Raw genomic sequence first — 19,052 nt, forward strand, 5'->3', positions numbered from 1 at the left:
TTGAAAATTATGTACGGTACTATTATATTTGAATCTTTTTTTTTAAATAAAACAACACATGTCAAGTTTTGTCAGACACGAAATTAGCGACATATCGTGTTTGCTACATAGATACATATTTTGTGAGATCTGCACCTGTCAAGCTGTTGCCTACACTTTGTATATTATAAATAAATACACGTTTTTGGAGAGACTATACTGTGTACACTATAGTCCTCATTTTTCTCAAAACTTGTTTTTTTTTTCCTGACCATGTTATTAGACAAAAAAAAATCATTTATAGGCCTATATTTTTATTTGTATGTTATTGATGTACTTTCGTAGTCTTGGATTTGTATAGCGTAATATTTGTCAGTACAATATATCACTTGTAAAAGGATCTACAGTTCTCTTATAGATTCCATACACAATAAATAAGTAAACAGTTTCGTGATTGAAACCGGCTAGGAAACAACTAGACTTAAAATTGTGATGAAAAGTATGTAAAGCAAAATACAAATTGGTTTTTCTCTAAGCTTTTATTTTGTTCATTTCCTAGGTGGGTTGTGCTATTCTCTCACCCAGCCGATTTCACACCCGTGTGCACCACCGAGCTAGGTCGTATTGCTGTCCACCAACATGAATTTCAGAAAAGAAACACGAAAATCATCGCTCTGTCTTGCGATCAACTTCAGTCTCACAAGGATTGGGTGAATGTAAGTACCTTTTCACAATTCAAACCACTTTATTGCTGTAATTACCTAGAGTTACCGTTAGTATGGTTTACTGTATAAACTACGTATAACCGATCGTCAAATAACTAAATTCCGAAGTTCCTTATTTAATGATAGCATATACAGTCTTTCCTACAGAAAATTCTGTCTGGAAGGGGACAAAAATCAGAATGGGAGAGGGCTGCACTTGGAATGGGACACTATTTGCTAAAGAAAAGTTCCATAATAGATGTGACATGTAAGCTTAATTTATTTTAAGTCAGTAAGTCTTGCCTGAAAACTAAATTTTCAGATTTATAGTACCTTACTACAACAAACAAAACTATATAGTAATAAAATTTAAAATAGTTTTTCTTTCCAGGTTCTCAAAATTACGAAACAGGACATTCATGGTGTTGACAAAAGGAAAATACTTTTTTTTTTTCAAAATCAGATTACGAGGGCTATCCAGAAAGTAGATTACGTTTTGGAATAAAAAATCAACAAAGTATAGGAAACAAATTTTATTATATACAGATGAAAGCCACACACAAATACTACTTTTCGACATAGTCACCATTCAAATTAAGGCATTTATCGTAGCGATGTACGAGCTTGGAAATTCCTTCGTCGAAAAATTCGGCCGCCTGCGACTTCAACTACTTCGTTACCTCTTCTTGCAGCTGTTCGTCGTCATCAAAACGCTGCATAGCCAGCCACTTCTTCATTGCTGGGAATAGGTGGAAGTCGCTCGGTGCCAGGTCGGGACTGTACGGCGGATGAGGAAACAACTCCCACTGAAAAGATTCAAGAACTTCACGCGTGACATTTGCCGTGTGGGGCCGGGCGTTGTCGTGAATCAATAAGATCTTAGAGCTAAACATTCCTCTGCGCTTGTTTTGAATTGCTCTTCTGAGGTTTTGCAGAGTTTGGCAATACCTTTGAGCGTTTATTGTAGTGCCTCTTTCCAGGAAGTCCACCAAAATCACACCTTTTCTGTCCCAAAAAACAGTCGCCATCATCTTCCTTGCCGACATTGTTTGCATGCATTTCTTGGGTTTTTGGGGAGAACCTGTGTGCCCCCACTGCATTGATTGCAATTTCGTTTCACAGTTCACGTGTTTCACCCATGTTTCGTCACCAGTAACGATGCGATCGAGTAAAGAGTCACCATCCTTATTGTAGGCGTCCAAAAAGTGCAACGCTGCAGCCATTCGCTGATTTTTGTGGTCCTCTGTCAAGATTTTTGGAATCCATCTTGCACAAAACTTGTGGTAACCAAGCTTTTCGCTGATGATTTCGTGCAACAAACTTCGCGAAATTTGTGGAAAACTCAAAGAAAGTTCCGTTATTGTGAACTTTCGATTTTCACGGACTTTAACATCGACTTTTTCGACAAGTTCGGCAGTCACTTTGCTGGGTCTCCCACTTCGATCTTCGTCGTGAACATTGGTTCGGCCATTTTTAAATCTTATGACCCACTGTCGCACTCCACCTTCAGTGATAATGTTGTCCCCATACACTTCACACAGCTGCCGATAGATTTCTATCGGTTTACAGTTTTTTGCTGTCAGAAACCTTATTACTGCACGCACCTCGCAGCTCGCGGGATTTTCAATTAACGCAGACATTTCAAACCGTCACAGTATCTTAACGGAGCACAGCACATCCTCTCACTAGCACGGCTAGATGCCGACTGAGCTGCGCAACGCTCTGACCCCAAGATGGCCGCGCTAGCCCCGCCCCTAGCGGACACAGACGAAAACGTAATCTACTTTCTGGATAGCCCTCGTATTTGTCGTAATATTACTTTGATTAGATATAAAGATTAACATCAATAATCAATTTATCGTAATGCATTTTGTAGAATGCATACTTACAGACATGACTCATATTATGTGGAAATTATCTGTTATGATAAAATTTAATGATTGAGTAACGGTCTTCATATTTTTAAAAGGCATCATTATAACCCGATACAATAATTATCTCTTAATTCTTTAGTTATTTCTACATAGTTAAATTGACCTTTGTAGTTTCCGTCTGGTAGGAGGTAAAATATATTTTCATTAGAAATGTATTTATTTCAAGAAACTCTTTACGGAAATCAACGATTTACTGAGTTGTCCGTACATTCATCATACCAAAATTACCTTTCATTTGCGTCCGCTTGTTGAAATTGTAGAAGTAAATAAGACATTATTTGTATCAAAAAAACGCCTCATTCAAAATGTCGTGTCTTTATGTCCAACGGCTCAGAAGAAACGTAGGAATATGTCCTTCCCGCAACCCCTCAGACATGAACTCTAACGTATAACCATTCTGAGTTTGTTAGTTTCAAGTTTCATTGAAGTTTGTCCAGAATTTGGAGTAATTGACAGACCTTCCTCAAACGTTCAAGCTTTATTGTATTTGTATAGTATAGATGGAGTAGTTACTTTCTTTTATCAAACTACCGATGAAACATCGCAAGTTCTATCTTAAGTCATAAAAATATGCTTCAATAATTAAGAAACAGGAATCTGCTTTACAAACATCTTTTGTAAGTGTTCTGACGGAAGGTCAATTCTAGATTACTTTCTATCGTAGCTATACCGAGCCACTAATCAGCAGTATTTCTTTCAGAACAAATGTTCCGTGGGGCACACTTAGTATTCGGAGAACACACAATATTTTCACACGGTACTATTCTATTTATTATTATATTATGAACATATTATTTTGGTCTCTTCCGGAGAGGCACTCTTAGAGCTCAGGAGAGGCAGTGTCCCCCAAAAAATATAAGGAAGAAACAGTACTAATCAGATCAGGATAAGGTACCGGTATTCAATTATTATTATTATTATTATTATTATTATTATTATTATTATTATTATTATTATTATTATTATTATTACCGTGATTCAAAAATGCATATGAAAAACTTGGACATTAAAGTGTAGTGAAGAGGTAGATTGAGATTTAGGAATAAAGATAACTCCTACATAAGTACGCAAACTGACGTGAGTTATTGAGATAACCACGGCTTACAAGAAAGCTAACGCCAAGAATGTAATTTTAAAAGGATACAAAAACTAAGTAATAGTGAAAAGTTAACTAGCTTGGTTTACTTATTATTAGTTATTTAGCTTGGTTATTTATTTATTTCTAAAATAAAAACACGATATGCGATGAAACAAGTGTGCATTCCACTTCAATCGTTTCTAAAGCAAATGAATAATTCATTCTATCATTCATTTTCAGTGTAAAATATCGACTGGCTGACTAACATGTACTTTGAATCACAGGTGTTCCTATTGAGAATCTAACCCATACTGAGGACGCGTTTGGAAGCTATATATACACAAGGCAACTTTTGTTCAGCAAGTCTGCCAGGCAGTGTTGAATTCAGACATTTTCACCCGGGAAGAAATGTCAACTCCTCGGGGGGGGGGGGGGTAGTTTTTCTGTATTTTTGCAAGAAAGCAGCATATTTAACAATTCCATTCACACCCACATCTTACCTAATATTGAGACTAAATTATCTCCTGATAAATATTCAATGTGAGATTATAATTTTAAAAAAATAGTTTAATTTTATCTAAAACATTAAAGACGGGCAAAAATATTTTACAATAAATTTTAACTGCTATTTACAGTAGCTATTTTTGTTATTATTTCCTATATTCAGTAGTTACTGTTTGTTCCTAATGTAGAAGTTTTTAAAAAGATTTAAATTAACTCAAATATTTTTTGTCCTAAAACAAACATACATATGAATATCTTAACAAAAAGTTATCATTCTTTCTCACACTTCTGATTCTAAATTAAGCATATTAGCCTTGGTTTCTTCACCGCATACACATAATAGTTTAGTTTATGAAATCTTCAGTAGGATTAGTGCCGTGTCGTGGAAAATAAGCGCTTGGCGCGAGAGTATACGACGGCACCCCCGTATATATGAGTGAGGTCGACAGACCAGCCGCGAAAGGTGAGCAAATTTTAAAAAGTAAACCCTACTTTTCCTTGATTTTGAGCACTTTTCATTACTTTCTTCCTTTCATTTTATATATGTGCACGTGTTTCATTCCTCTGTTTTTCTTTTCTTCTTTTCTTTTCTTTCTCCCTCCCGAATTTTGCGCCCCTTACTTCGGCGTCCGGGGCCGTCGCCCCGCGTGCCCCTCCCTCATGGCACGGCACTGAGCAGGATCTTCACCACCTTCAATGGCAATCTTTCACTTATATACTACTATCATATTGATAAAATCTATATAAATCTCTTACCCAGGAGGGATAACTGTTCCTCCCTGATCCCTCTAAATCTCACCCTTTAACTGAATTATTTTTAATTAAAGAAAGGTGTGTATACTTTAACAATCGTAAAACACATTTACGTCTGTTACTTCCGATGCGAGAAATGAAATATAGGCGCCCTATTTCAAATACGTAGTGCAAGAACTGTACATTTTCAAGAACTGAAGTATGCTGACATAAGAGATCATATGAAATGATCGAAAGATCTTCTCTATCTTTCCTTTCCTATCTCAATCTGTGCTAGTGCTACCTACTAATATATAATATAGGGCGAGAGTATAGTACCTACTAAAATACAAACCTTTCTTCAACAATTAACAATTTCATGTTCTGCCAAACTCGGTCGTAGCGTTAAGAACTACAAATTTTATTGACTATTTGGTATTCTATCTTAGATGTTACATTTTAATATTTATATAGAATTGGTCTGCGTCATTTACATGTATATTGAGAGATCGGATTTCGTCTGCACGTGCACGGAAAGAAAGCAAATAATTGGGTGAAATAATTTCTACATTTTGTGACTGAAATTTTTTGTTTCTCCGGGGAAGGGAATGAATTTTCTTCGGGAGAAGATTCCCCCGGGCTACCCCTTGGATTCAACCCTGCTGCCAGGGGCCGATTTAACTAACCTGCCGTGAGTATTGTTCGCAGAGGTCAATCGTGGGGGAAGTCACATCGGTAAAAATTAATTTTGTCGCTTCAAATTAAGGAAAGAAAGTCTACCCGGTATATTAATTCTTGTATACTATGGCTTCCCTAGTGAGCCGCCTCTCTTTGTTCTTCTTAAACCTGCCCTCCATGGCTTGACTGACAATTCACTATTCTGTACTTATACTTACTTTATAATTTTTAATTACAAGTGTAACATTTACAGATGATCAGAAAAATGGAAACACCTGAACGAAATTGCAACTTACCAGATTAATATGGTGTCGGGCCACCTTTCGCCTTCAGAACAGCCTTGATGCGACGTGGGATGGAGGCATAGAGGTCGTGAATGGTAGCAAGTGGAATTTTACACCATTCCTCGTGCAGGGCATCGGCCAGTTCTGTGAGAGAGGATGGAGGTGGAAATCGTCGCTGGAGTCGTGTTCCCAAGACGGACCACAGATGTTCAATTATGTTGAGATCTGGGGATTGGGCGAGCCAGGGGTGGTGTTGAACTTCATCCCGATGTTCCTCAAACCACGCTGCAACAACGCCTGCATTATCATCCTGGAATATGGCGTCATTGTCCGGGAACAACATCCGGACCATAGTATGCAAGTGGTCTCCTAAAATTGCGACATAATCGTTGGCAGTGATTCGTCCGCTAAGTGTGACCACAGGATCCAATGAAAACCATGATATGGCGGCCCACAGCATCACCAAGCCGTCGCCATGTTTCACAGTTGGGCGGAGACACTGCAGATCATAAACTTCTTTGGGTGTTCTCCACACATAAACACGGCCCGTGGTTGGGAATAGGGTGAAGGATGACTCATCGGACCATATCACACGTTTCCAGTCCTCAACGGTCCAAGTTGCATGGTCGCGGCACCATTTGCGGCGTGCGAAAGCGTTATGGTTCCTGATGAGCGGTTTGGCCCGTGCAATATGACCCCGTAAGTTCGTCATGTAATTCGCGGCGGACTGTGACTGTCGAAACAGGATGGGGGAGGTGCTGATTGAGTTCCTCCGTCACTTGCTCCGCAGTGGCACGACGGTTCTGTGTGACAATGCGCTTTAATACCCGGCGTGACCTGTCACTCATGATTTTCTTCCGCCCACTGTTCCGCTTCCCCGATGTGCTATTCCCGTGTGTTGTGTAAGCCGTCATCACCTTCGACACTGTCCCACGCGACACACGTAACACAGTAGCCACTGCCGTCACACTCACTCCACATAATCGCGCGCCAACAATTTGCCCTCTTTGAAAATCTGAGAGGTCTCCCATTTTACACTACCTCCGTCTGCTGCAACCACTGGACACTGCTGTTCCACTGCGCCTGACGTAGTATGGAGACCGACCTAACACACCACCACCAGCGGTCCGGCGCTGCGGGCGCCATGACACCACTGCCAACCCATATATCTGACGTGTTGCCAACTACAGGTGTTTCCATTTTTCTGATCACCATCTGTATGTATTTGTCTGTAGCTTCGCATTTCGCTTTTACAGTAACATTTTAATGGTAAATCAATTTAAAATGCGGTTCAAACATATTTATTCGTTCCCTAAAAGCGTGTGTGTGTGGGGGGGGAGTTTAAAGATACATCAGGTGTTAAATTCTGAAATTATAACATGTTCTTATTTTTTCCCTTTATAATAATTTGAATGAGCATCGCTAACCAATAATTCGAAATTCTACTGTGGATTCTTCTCGTATTTCATATATGAGTTGTTCTTTCATTCGTACGTGCGTGTCTGTGAAGTGGAACAAATCCATCCCACTTCGCTCAGATTGAGTGCGTCAACACAACCACAGAGCTTACGCTTCGACCTGCTTCCTTCCGCGGTCCCATCTGGCGAAATGGATTATTATTTTGTCACGAAAAATGTGATGACATTGTACGTAAAGGTAAATGGTTAAAGAGCTTCTCTGTGACGCAGGCAATCACTAGAAAGACCCAACGCAGAACACGTGAACAAAGAGTAACATCAAGCATCGTGACTTAAACTATCTTACAAAATCTATCATAGACACAAATCAGTATTGCAAACTCAGGCTATATTAAAATAACTAAAAAAAATCGTTCAGTCGTTGATTATTCGTATATTTTTTATTTCTTCTGTATGAACTTACAAGTACAGTATGAGGAATGTCCTCAAGTAAGTGTAACATGCGTCATATGTACAAAAAGTTACATGAGTAAAATAAAATAAAATTACCTTGTCATGATATTTACGTACTCCTCAATCGTATAACAAGAATTTTCTAATAGAAATGATTTTAACTTTTGTCTAAACCTTTTCATATTTTCTTCATACTTTATATCAATAGACAACATGTTGTACAACTTAACACCACCACAACTTACACTTTTTAAATACATTGCTGAGTGGTGATTACACAAATGAAAATCATTCTTATTTCGCATATTATGATTATGTACATCCTTATTTGTTACGAATGCCGATTAGTGTTCTTTCAACTACAAAAAGAAACTATACAAATATAAACTATCCAGTGGAAGTATGACCTCCTTAAACAAATGTCTACAAGAAAAATTCGGCTTATTATCACAAAGTATTCTTATGGCTTTCTTCTGAATTTTGAAAACATTAAATCTCTGACTTGAATTTCCCCAGATGATGATACCATATTGCAAGATAGTTAAAACACGAATAGTAAAAGGTTTTAGCTAATTTTAAATTTACCTTCTTTCTAATAATCTTTAGTGCATAACATATTTTATTTATTTTTTTTAATAACTGACTCTATATGAAATTCCCGTGTCAGGTTATGATCTATAGTAAGACCTAAAACCGAACAGTGTGTTGTATAGTTAATTTTATTTTGGTTCAGATACAGGTTTACTGCACTTGCTATGAAAATTTATAGCAATGAATTTTTCAACATTAACAAAAAGATTATTACCCTTCATCCAAAGAGATACTTCATTTAGTATTTGCCTAGCATTCTGTTCCAATATTTTTTCACTTTTTCCACTCACTAGCAGAGTGGTATCGTCAGTGAAAAGGATAACATCTGCCGAAGATATGCTTTTTTCAAAATCATTAATATATAAAAGGAAGAGCAATGGTCCTAGAATAGATCGTTGTGGAATTCCGTGTTTTATATATAATTTATCTGATAAATAGCTTTCTACAATGTTATTATTCTTATGCATAGTTTCTACGACTTGCCTAAGATTTTTAAGTACGAACCAAACCAGTCCCTTGCTTTGCCACGTATTCCACAGTTCTCCAGTTTGTTCAAAAGTAAGCTGTGTTGCACTGTGTCGAAAGCTTTAGACAAATCAAGAAAAAAATTCTATACAGTTTTCTTTCTTCTCTACAATATTTCTTACTTTCTCAATGAAATTAAATATTGCCGTGTTTGCAGATCGACCTTTAAGGAAGCCATGTTGTTTTGTTGAGATAACATTTTCTTTCAATAAAAAAATAATTACCCTGTTATACATAATTTTTTCCAACACTTTTCCAATGACAGGTAGGAGAGATATTGGTCTGTAGTATATAGGAATAAATGTCTATATTTTTCTTAATTACTTTTCTTCGTATTGATTAGGAAGGCACGTGACTTTGTGACTACATTATAGAGCCGCCCCTATAATCAACTATTTGTAAGCATGACGTGTATTATGTTTTCTGACCATGTTCTATTCCAAAGTGCAGTTAGCACATGTAGTTGGTACACTGAACGCAATACATATCATGCATTTAAACAAACTTCCATAAACAGATGTTGCTAAAGCATTCCTTCTCTTAGGACATAAAATCGTACTGCTTGGATATTAAGGGAGATTTCCCATTTCCCATAATCTCCGATGAGACTCGAGAATTAGCAGTGATGCTCGACATGTTGGATGAGGAAGACCGGAAGAAACCAGATGCTGCTGTCACCGTAAGAGCCCTTTACATCATTGGACCAGACAGGAAGGTCAAGCTTATGATGCACTATCCCCACACCACTGGAAGGAATGTTGAGTAAGTTATAATTTCCTTGTTTTTGATATGTTAAAACTTGTTATTGTCACGTTACTTTATCACAAAAGATAAATTTACCAATACACTTAGTTTTTCTGCTATAGCAGTGATCGCCAAACCATCAATCGCGAGCTACTAGTAGCTCGCGGGAACATTTTCGGTAGATCGCATTAACGCTCCGGTTGGCTAGCCTTGATTCCTCCACTGAGCTGACGACAAAAACTGTTTGTTTCTTCTGCGCAACTGCCATTGTCAGCCTCATTTTACAGTTGATTGTATACGCATGGGGTTGTGCACGTCAACGTTTTTCGTGTATTAGACATTTGTAAGATTTTTCTTTTTTTTTTAAAAAAAAGTTGGCAACTCAGTAGGATTTAAAAACGGCACGGTAACTCAGAAGCTTTATAAGTTTGGCGACCACTGTGTTACAGGAACAGATGTTAATTCCTAATTACAAATATCACACCTTTTGATATATGTCCTTATCAATTTAATGGAAACACGGCAGATGCCAGGGATGGCTACGATTAGGCGGAGACCGTAGCACTAAGCTGTTGGTGGGATGTTAAGGAAAGTTCCGTACTACGTGAAGAGCAGTAGAACGGCAGTGCGAAGTAAATTGAGCAGACGGTGATAGTGTAAAATAGGCAACATGTCTTACTTCCAGACGGCAAATTATTGACGTTTGGTTGTGTTGTGCGAGCGTGACGGGAAGTGTATTAGGTTGTTGAGAGACGGTGTCTTAAGGTGATCGCGGCGTACGAAACTAACGGGAAGGAAACTATCGGCGAACAGGGATAGTGGTTGCAAGAAACCCTCAGTGACAGGTTCCTCCGAGCATTAAAGCGGATTGTACTCAGAACTGTCATGCAGCACATCACAACAGCTTATCGACAAAGTCTACTGCAAGTTACATGAAATGGACATATAGAGTTGGATTGAACGGGCGAAACCGCGGATGTCTTGAAATATGTGATATGGTCAAATGAGTCCTCATTTACCTTATTTCAAACCACATACCATGTTTGTGTGGCAGACGCCCAAAGAAGCGAATCCATCCAAATGTGAAACACAGTTGCGGTTCTATGGTGCTGTAGGCCACAATACTCTGGATTCCAGTGGATTCTGTGCTCTTACCGGTTGCGTCAGTGGCTATGATTATGCTACCATATTTGGGAACCATGTGTATTCTATAGTCCAAGTGTTGTTTCCGGGCAATGTCGGAATATTCCAGAGTGATAATGGGTCTAGTTACACAGCAGAGCTATTTTAGCATGATTTGAGGAACATCAGGATGAAGTTGAATACTTTCCCTGGCCCACTCAATTCCTGAAATTGAATATTTATGATCTGTTGTGGAGAGACTAATCCGATGCAAATTCCGCTTTCACAGAACTGAGTGATGGCGTAAGGTTCCATTTGCTTCCCGATTCCACGTCACATCAGAGCTGTTCTTAGGGCGAAAGGTGAACCAACGACATATTAATTTGGTAAATGGAAGTTTTTTTTTTTTCATTAAGTCGATAGGGATACGTAACTGTATAGACGTCGATTATGAACTAATTACCCTGTTTACAAGTGACAATTGACATATGGAAGCGTTGTTAGTGATACTTTTTTTTTTTTACGTATTTTACGTGATATTTACTACATGTTCACAAGTTTTTCAAGAAAATAAAAGCTTAAGAGGCTGCCTTACTAAAAATAACAAAATTTACAATTTTTCTTTTGCTTATTTTTCATTAGTGAAAGGAGAGAATAAAATGCAACTTACCACAATCATAGATAATGTTGTACTAAAACAGAAAATATGAACCTGAAGAATTTTCAGTGTTGCCATCGATAGAAATTACAGTGTTGCCAGAATAACAATTTCTCTAAAATCTAAGTTAAGGCAGCGATTAGAGGTACGAACTAAACTGCATTTGATTACGTATCATGTTGTTTTGGTTTTCTGTGAACTACTTTTTAAGTAATAGTTGTATTTAGTTTGTAATAAACAAAATAGTTTTAACATACAGTTATTAAAACTAAATAATAATGCTATTTAAAAAGCAGTCCACAGCAAACCAAAACAACACAATACGTAACCAAGTGCAGTTGGGATTGTTCCTCTAGTCGCTGCCTTAACTTAAATTTTAGGGAAATTGTTATTCTGGCAACACTGAAAATTCTTCAGGTTCATATTTTCTGTTGTAGAACAACATTATCTATGATTGTGGAAAGTTACATATCGTTATATCCTTTCACTTATGAATAAACAAGCAAAAAAAAAAACTTGTAAATTTTTCATTATTTTTAGTAAACCAGGCTAAGTTGAGCCTATCAAATATGTGAGAGTAGTTGTGTACATTCTTTAAGTAATTTTGCGCTGATTATGTAAAACGTTTTAAACATGGAATAAAACATCAAACCATTTAGATGGCTGCTAACTTGATTGCCCTATAATATGCAAAAAGAACTTTAAAGAATATTTTAAAGAGCATTAATGTTTATTAATACATCTACAGCATGGTCCTTCAGATTTCTGCTCGTCCGCGAAAAGTTGAGCCGATTTGTTCAACAACCAGTTCTTATGAGCATACCTGCAAAGTAAAGTCAGTGTTTCCATTTCGATATTTGTGACACAATATCGAATAGCTTGAGCAAGTGGAAGTCACCAATCCCGAGTTCTTTCAATCCTTCGTGAGAGGATTTGTATTTTCTTGTAGAAGACAGAAATAATAATAGATGTTTATTATGTCGAAAAACATTATGGATTGCTCAAACATTATTCAACTTATATCGATGAGTGTAAGTTTGAAGGAGAGGAGAGAGAGCCCAAGCTGTTGCAGAAATAAAATTGTAACTATTGTTTTCTAAAATTCCCCTGATAGAACGATAAGCAGTAACATCGTAGTGCGTTATACAATCTTCAAAAAGTAGTCTGTGTATAGCGTGGTTCCGGGTGAACGATACCGATTATAATGTTCCAGTCATATCCAGGCGCTAGTAACTTTTGTTATGCTTGAAACTAACTGTTTTAATTATTCTTTTTATACTAGGTTAAGAATAATTATCTTATTTGAAAGAGAAAATAATAAAATAATTATATATAATTTAATTACTTTAGGTGTAAAACAACTTTAAGAAATTATTTTTGTTTCTACATAGGTATATACACTCACAAAAGTTACTGGTAAAAACAATAGAAATATTTATTAAATCTTCAAGTTGCAATATTGAGTTGTAAAATCAAACATAAGTAGATATTTCTTTTTATAAGTAGCATTACGATAAGAGAAGAGTAGTTGTAGCGTAGTCGGTATGGGCCCTGGGTTCGATCCCCGGTAGGAATAGAATTTTTTTCTCGCCCTACCTTCGTCATAATGAGTCTCTAAGGTTTGCCCACCTTTTGTTAAATGAGTAGGGCAACTTGGGAAAGTAAAGGCTGCTGGAGCCGGATTTCATCAGTTTGGCGTGGGAGGTCCGGGTTCGATCCCCGGCGGGAGCTCATGTAGTTAGGATTTCACGTTAATCAGTAGATCCCGTGTCATATAGTCTTGCTGCTGTTAAATTCAAAATCAACTGGACGTTATCACGTCCACTATATGCTAAAATTAAGAAAGTTGGATTGATTTGAGTTTAGCGTCCCTTTTAGCAGCGAGGCTATATGAGGCGTGAGCCTAGGTTCGAACATGAGCTCTCGTCGGGATCGAACTCAAGTCTCGTACCAAAGGTGTGTACGCTACCCATATAGTCACGATTAAATTGAGAAAATGAGAACCTTCACCTTCACAGAGCACATGACTCTATTCGACCTATTGTTACTTGCGTTTCGTTAGTCCCCAAGACTGTATTTTTTTTTTTTAAATCTTCGATTTCAGATAACAGGGTATTTAATGATACCCTGTCATACCCATAAACCTGTCGACATTACTGGCAAAAATGCGGATGATTCCCGGTTTATTAATTTGGTTTTTAGTAAAGAGGTGAAGAGCTAAAGGACTTAAAATTCAGAAGTGTTCATGTCAGATCATAAGAGTTTCATTACATAAATTTCTAAAACTGTACGATTTTAATTCCAGCGAAATTCTTCGTGTTATTGACTCTCTCCAACTAACGTCAAGGAAGAAGGTTGCAACTCCTGCAAACTGGACGGTACGTTGAATAAGCATCATTTTTAGATTTATTCTTTAGTGATCTACTAGTGCATTACGTGCAGTAAACAGCAATTTTATAGTTTTAGAACCATAAGTAAAATATTACTATATATTGTGTTAACGATATTTTCGCTAGCTCTCTTACTACTCTACCGTACTATAATTATGTAATGGCAAATATTAAGAATCAAAAGTTAAGGAAAATAATTTGGGCAATAATGATACAAGATCTAATAAGATTAAAGAAGCAGTCTGGAATTGTGAAAATAGGTTCTAAAAAGTTTAAAGGCTTGTTAAAATTTTCTGATAAATCATTGCTCTATACAATAGCGTAACTGGAATTTTGTTTCCTGTTTTTAATTTTATTTTAATTAGGGACTAGAAAAAGGGTGTGAAATCCTGGCAGGCTTGGTGAAAATTCTCCTTAATATTTTTGGAATATAATTTCGCCCACTAGTAAGCTGCTAGGGTGAATAAAGTGATGCTCTAGTCAAATATTTGCAAATTAGTCATTCATATATTATAAATATTTACAGCACACTTTCGGTAGTCCAGCTTCCAGCAGTTCTGAATGCACGATGGTTTGGCACCGGTATGGTGTAGTTCTTTTTAAATTCAATTTTTGTAGGCCTGCAATAGTACAGTAATTCTGTATTCCTTAAAATGCAAAATTAAAATTAATAGGTTTTGGTTATAGTTTAGTTGAAATAATTATCCTTTTGTTTCTGGTAAACAATATATGCTGCCAAACACCATGTTACAACTACATTCGGCCTACAACTTTCAGTGATCGCGGGAGGACTGCTCAATTATCCGGCATTGGCGAAGTTCCGAACGTGGCGGATAATCTTAAGTTTACTGTATTTAATATGTAATTAACGAGTAAATACTAGTATGGGAAGGCACAGAAAATAACTATAGTTATGGCTTGACTACTTCGTAAATAAAATGAAGTGAAAGGCGTAGTGTCATTATTTGTATCAACTGATTTTATTTTATTTTTTTTTTTTTTATTTACTTATTTTTCTTTTACACTTCGACTGCGATGATTTCGAACCCTGACTATGGTCTATTAATTCGTTTGTAATGTTGAAGTTGATAAATTGCCAGATCGGATCCCTGGGTTCGACTTACTCCTTAACGTTTTTGGTTATCCACAGATAGAAGTTTAGCAATTCCTAAATTTCTGGAGAAACTTTGAATAAAAATACGCATTTAAAACGTTTCATGGCCCTTTGAGGGGACAGAAGGACTGATTGGAACGAACGGTTAGTATCAACCTACTTAAAGGATACAAAATAAACCAGATGATTAGCTTTGGGTACCTAAAAGCTGTTGTTAGTGAAGATCCGATGTAAAACCAGAAATGGAAATAAAGATGAGAATAAGAAAAGAATAATATGAAATAAAGAAAGAGATAATTTACTGATGTAAAACCAGAAATGCAAATAAAGATGAGAATAAGAAAAGAATATGAAATAAAGGAAAGGATAATTTAAAAGTCTCTGAATCAAGGTTACGTAAACACTCTGGAGTACTGTGATGTACGAAGCAAAAATGTTGACATTACGGGAGAACGACGAAAAATGCAAGTCACTGTAAATGAAATAGAGAAGTGAAAAAATACGTACGTACAGCGAAAACTCAGTCATCAATTAGCAAAGATTAGAAAAAAAAGAAAAAAACTATTCTTAACAGAAGTATGAGAGGACAATGTTGTATAGAAGCTTCTAGATTTACGGTATGTTAGTGATTGTCCTGTAAGCTTAAAAGGAACATAAGCACTTTCTTCAATTTTTTGATTGTAAACATTCTCTATTACATGGTAGGGCTGCGTAAAGCTTCAGTTCAACCTTAAAGCTGGAATAGATACTTCATAAGAAGCATAACCTATCGTGTCCATTCTTTAGCACCAAACGCAAAGATTTCTTCCAAATTACACATGTATTTCTTTTTAAAAATTTAAGTTAGATAAAAATATTTATATTTGAATACTGTTCACTCCAACTTTGAGACCAAAGGAAACACCTACATGTTAATAACATGTGTCACAATTTCGGTAATATATTATTGTCCTCATCAGACACATTACCTCTTTACATTACAGTATATTTCTTTACACTACTACTTATATATACATTGCGATTTTGCATCGATATTCTTTAAATGCACGTCGAATGCATACTATATTCTAATGAATTAATATCCGTGTGCTTGCTAGAAAACAGTGTTCTCGGTTAGTTTAACATTTTGAGTCAAAATCTCTTGATTTACAAATTTGAGTTTATATTTACTATTCGTGCATTCGACTAATTCAGTAATTATTTCAGGCCCCTGTGTTCAGAACGAAAGACCCATGTGGCATTGACAGGTACGTTTAGAATCTGTATAATGCATTGTGACGTCTGCATGTTTCCCATTTACTAACGACTAGTGGTTTCGCCCACCTCTTCGACCTGCCGTATACTATTGAATGGAAATCGTATTTAATTAAAAGAAGTATTTACATTTAACATATTTTTTTCAAATTTGCTCATTAACCACTCCAAACTTCGTACCATATTTATTCAAAAACTTCCTTATACAGCCACACAGGACTGACATCTATCGGTGTGACTACTATTAGGATTAGTGTGACCCACAGACTGAGAAGTTTCCCGTTTATTGTTAGGATTGATCGTGATAATACTGCACTTCACGAAATTCACACAGTTACCTAACAGCTGGACTTTCCTTCTCATAATAAATCAATAAATAAAACAGTCATATGATCGACACCAACATTTTAGTCTTAAAAGCCTGACATACTAAAAAAAAAAAAAAAAAAAAAATTTCTTTTGCTTGTTTTTTCATAAGTGAAAGGAGATAATGTAATGCAACTTACCACAATCATAGATAATGTTTTTCTACAACAGAAAATATGAACCTGAAGAATTTTCAGTGTTGTCATCCATAGAAATTACCAGAATAACATTTCCCCCAAAATCTACGTTAAGATGGCGACTACAGGAACAAATTCAACTGCATTTGATTACGTATCATGTTATCTTGGAATCCTGTAAACTACTTTTTAAATAATAGTTGTATTTAGTTTGTAGTAAACAAAATGGTTTTAACATATAGTTGTTAAAATTAAATAATACTGTTATTTAAGAAGTAGTTGACAGGATACCAAAACAACATGATGCGTAATCAAATGCTATTGAGTTCGTTCCTCTAGTCGCTGCTTTAACTTAGATTTTGAGGAAAATGTTATTCTTGCAACACTATAATTTCTATGGATGGCAACAATGAAAATTCTTCAAGCTCATATTTTCTGTTGTGGAATAAGATTATCTATGATTGTGGTACGTTACATTTCATTATCTTCTTTCACTTATGGAAAACAAGCAAAAGAAAAATGATAAATTTTCTATTTTTAGTAAGTCAGGTTCGTAATTCTTTCTAACATGCGACATTCCCGTTTAGTTATTTACGTTCAGTGACTGAACGCAACGAAAAGTCGTAACAATACATAAAATTTTTGAATCTAAGTTTGATTGTCCATTGGAGTCTTTACCAAGAAAAGATATCAAGAAACAGTTAAGCGGTAATGTGAAAATATTACAAGACAAGAAAAACACACCGTCTAGGAAAACCGATAACATTTCCGTATTTTCATATTATCTAATTCTTTCTATATTCTTTCCTAATAATTTACGGTATAGAAGATTGCAGTACATAACCAAAAATTTGGAACGAGTATGAACGTTATCTCAGTTATCCACTGTGTAACTTAAGAACTCTTCATTTCAACTGTACCCAAAGAGGGTTGCTGAAATGTAGAACAATAATTGTGATTGAACTTGTAACTTTTCTAATTCCATCACTTGGGGTAAAATTATTACGAAATGTTTCTGTAAGTGTACTTTTAAAAACTTAGTAGTAGTGTGAACATCACGAAGTGAAAGGTTCGCTTGAGTTGTAACACTGGTCAAACTTCCTATTTCACAGTCTATCCCACCACAACTCTGTCAGATTGCTAACTAATTTTTGCCCGCCCAAAAATCAATGACTACCACAAGCATTCAAACAGTACTGCAATCAGAAAGTATCATTTTCTTATGATTTGTCCACTTTCTCCAAAAAGTAAAATATGGACATTGGGGAAATCAATGTAGTGCACCCTATGATCTTACGATTGGAAGAATGAATTTTGTTTGTCTTAACTATATGAATTGTAGGTACAGATATGCTCTAAGAAGTACGCCCTTTTATTTCGTCATGGGTTTCTTTTTCTTTTTCATTCCTTATTTATAACATTTGCAAAATGTATGTAGAATTTTGGTCGTATAGCTTGTTCCTTTGGCTAATTTTTTTACGTTTATCTAATTTTTATTTACTTTTATCTCCTAACAGCCAGGTACTAAAGTGATGGTATTGCCCGATGTACCAAATGAAGAACTTCCAAAACTCTTCCCAAAGGGCGTGGATACTGTTAATATGCCCTCCGGAATCACATACGTAAGAACTACTACTGATTATTAGCCGTACAAGATTCGGAGTATTTTCATGTAACAGCAATAATTTTACTTCATATGTATATATGAAAAAAAGAAAAATACATATTTTTGCAACATATAATTTTAGAATTTCATTTACAACTCCCTAAGAGGATATCAGATATGATTGTCTCACTATATACTATAGTGCGAAACGTCATATTTAAACGTTAAGGATTTTGAGATCAAGGATTATTCCAACAAAGACTACTAAGCTTTTCGCTGAAGAAAGAAAGAAAGAAAAAAAAAAAAAAAAAACTGACAACTATTATTTAACAAGAAAAAGATAGGACCACTTTACTAATTTCTCATTCAACTGCGATTAGTTATCGCATTTTGTAGTAATATTAGTTAAATATTGTTCTATGAGTGTAGACAAATTCAGCTGATAATCTTAATAAATAATCCTACTTTTACAATGGACTTAAGGATAATGCTATACAATTAATAATAAATTAACAATATCCTTGTAGATTTTTCCGAAAATGTTTCATTACTAGTAATTACCTGACTTTTTCAGGAGAAAGTAATCGATATTTTGTAGAATTGTTAATTAAATATTTATAAGCATATTAGTTACAGCACTTATAGATAAAATCCAAATAAAACTTCCTTCAATTACTATGCACAGTACAGTTGAAGTATACAGTGTACGTTTGTTTAATGTGCTGGTGAGAATTTTTCCTGTACTGAACAAGAACTGTTGGAAGATACTTTGTTGTTTTAA

The 19,052-nt window shown here is 35.8% G+C and overlaps 1 protein-coding gene across 2 annotated transcripts in view; it reads left to right on the forward strand.

The window, feature by feature from the left end:
• The window catches only part of LOC145672314 (peroxiredoxin-6-like), a 44,919-nt gene extending 26,512 nt beyond the window's left edge, over positions 1-18,407 (forward strand). Inside the window, exons 2-6 of one of the 2 annotated variants that reach the window (XM_081741544.1) lie at positions 539-695; positions 9,425-9,642; positions 13,710-13,782; positions 16,115-16,155; positions 18,183-18,407. In XM_081741544.1, coding sequence (XP_081597670.1) covers positions 539-695; positions 9,425-9,642; positions 13,710-13,782; positions 16,115-16,155; positions 18,183-18,198 — 505 coding nt within the window. In that variant the 3' untranslated portion in view covers positions 18,199-18,407. The remainder of the gene's footprint in view (positions 1-538; positions 696-9,424; positions 9,643-13,709; positions 13,783-16,114; positions 16,156-18,182) is intronic. The other variant, XM_081741543.1, reaches the window with a different exon arrangement.
• Positions 18,408-19,052: the final 645 nt, after the last annotated feature.

Source organism: Thermobia domestica, chromosome 2 (genome assembly GCF_964235325.1).
Source record: "Thermobia domestica chromosome 2, izTheDome1.hap1.1, whole genome shotgun sequence".
Lineage (NCBI taxonomy): Eukaryota > Metazoa > Arthropoda > Insecta > Zygentoma > Lepismatidae > Thermobia > Thermobia domestica.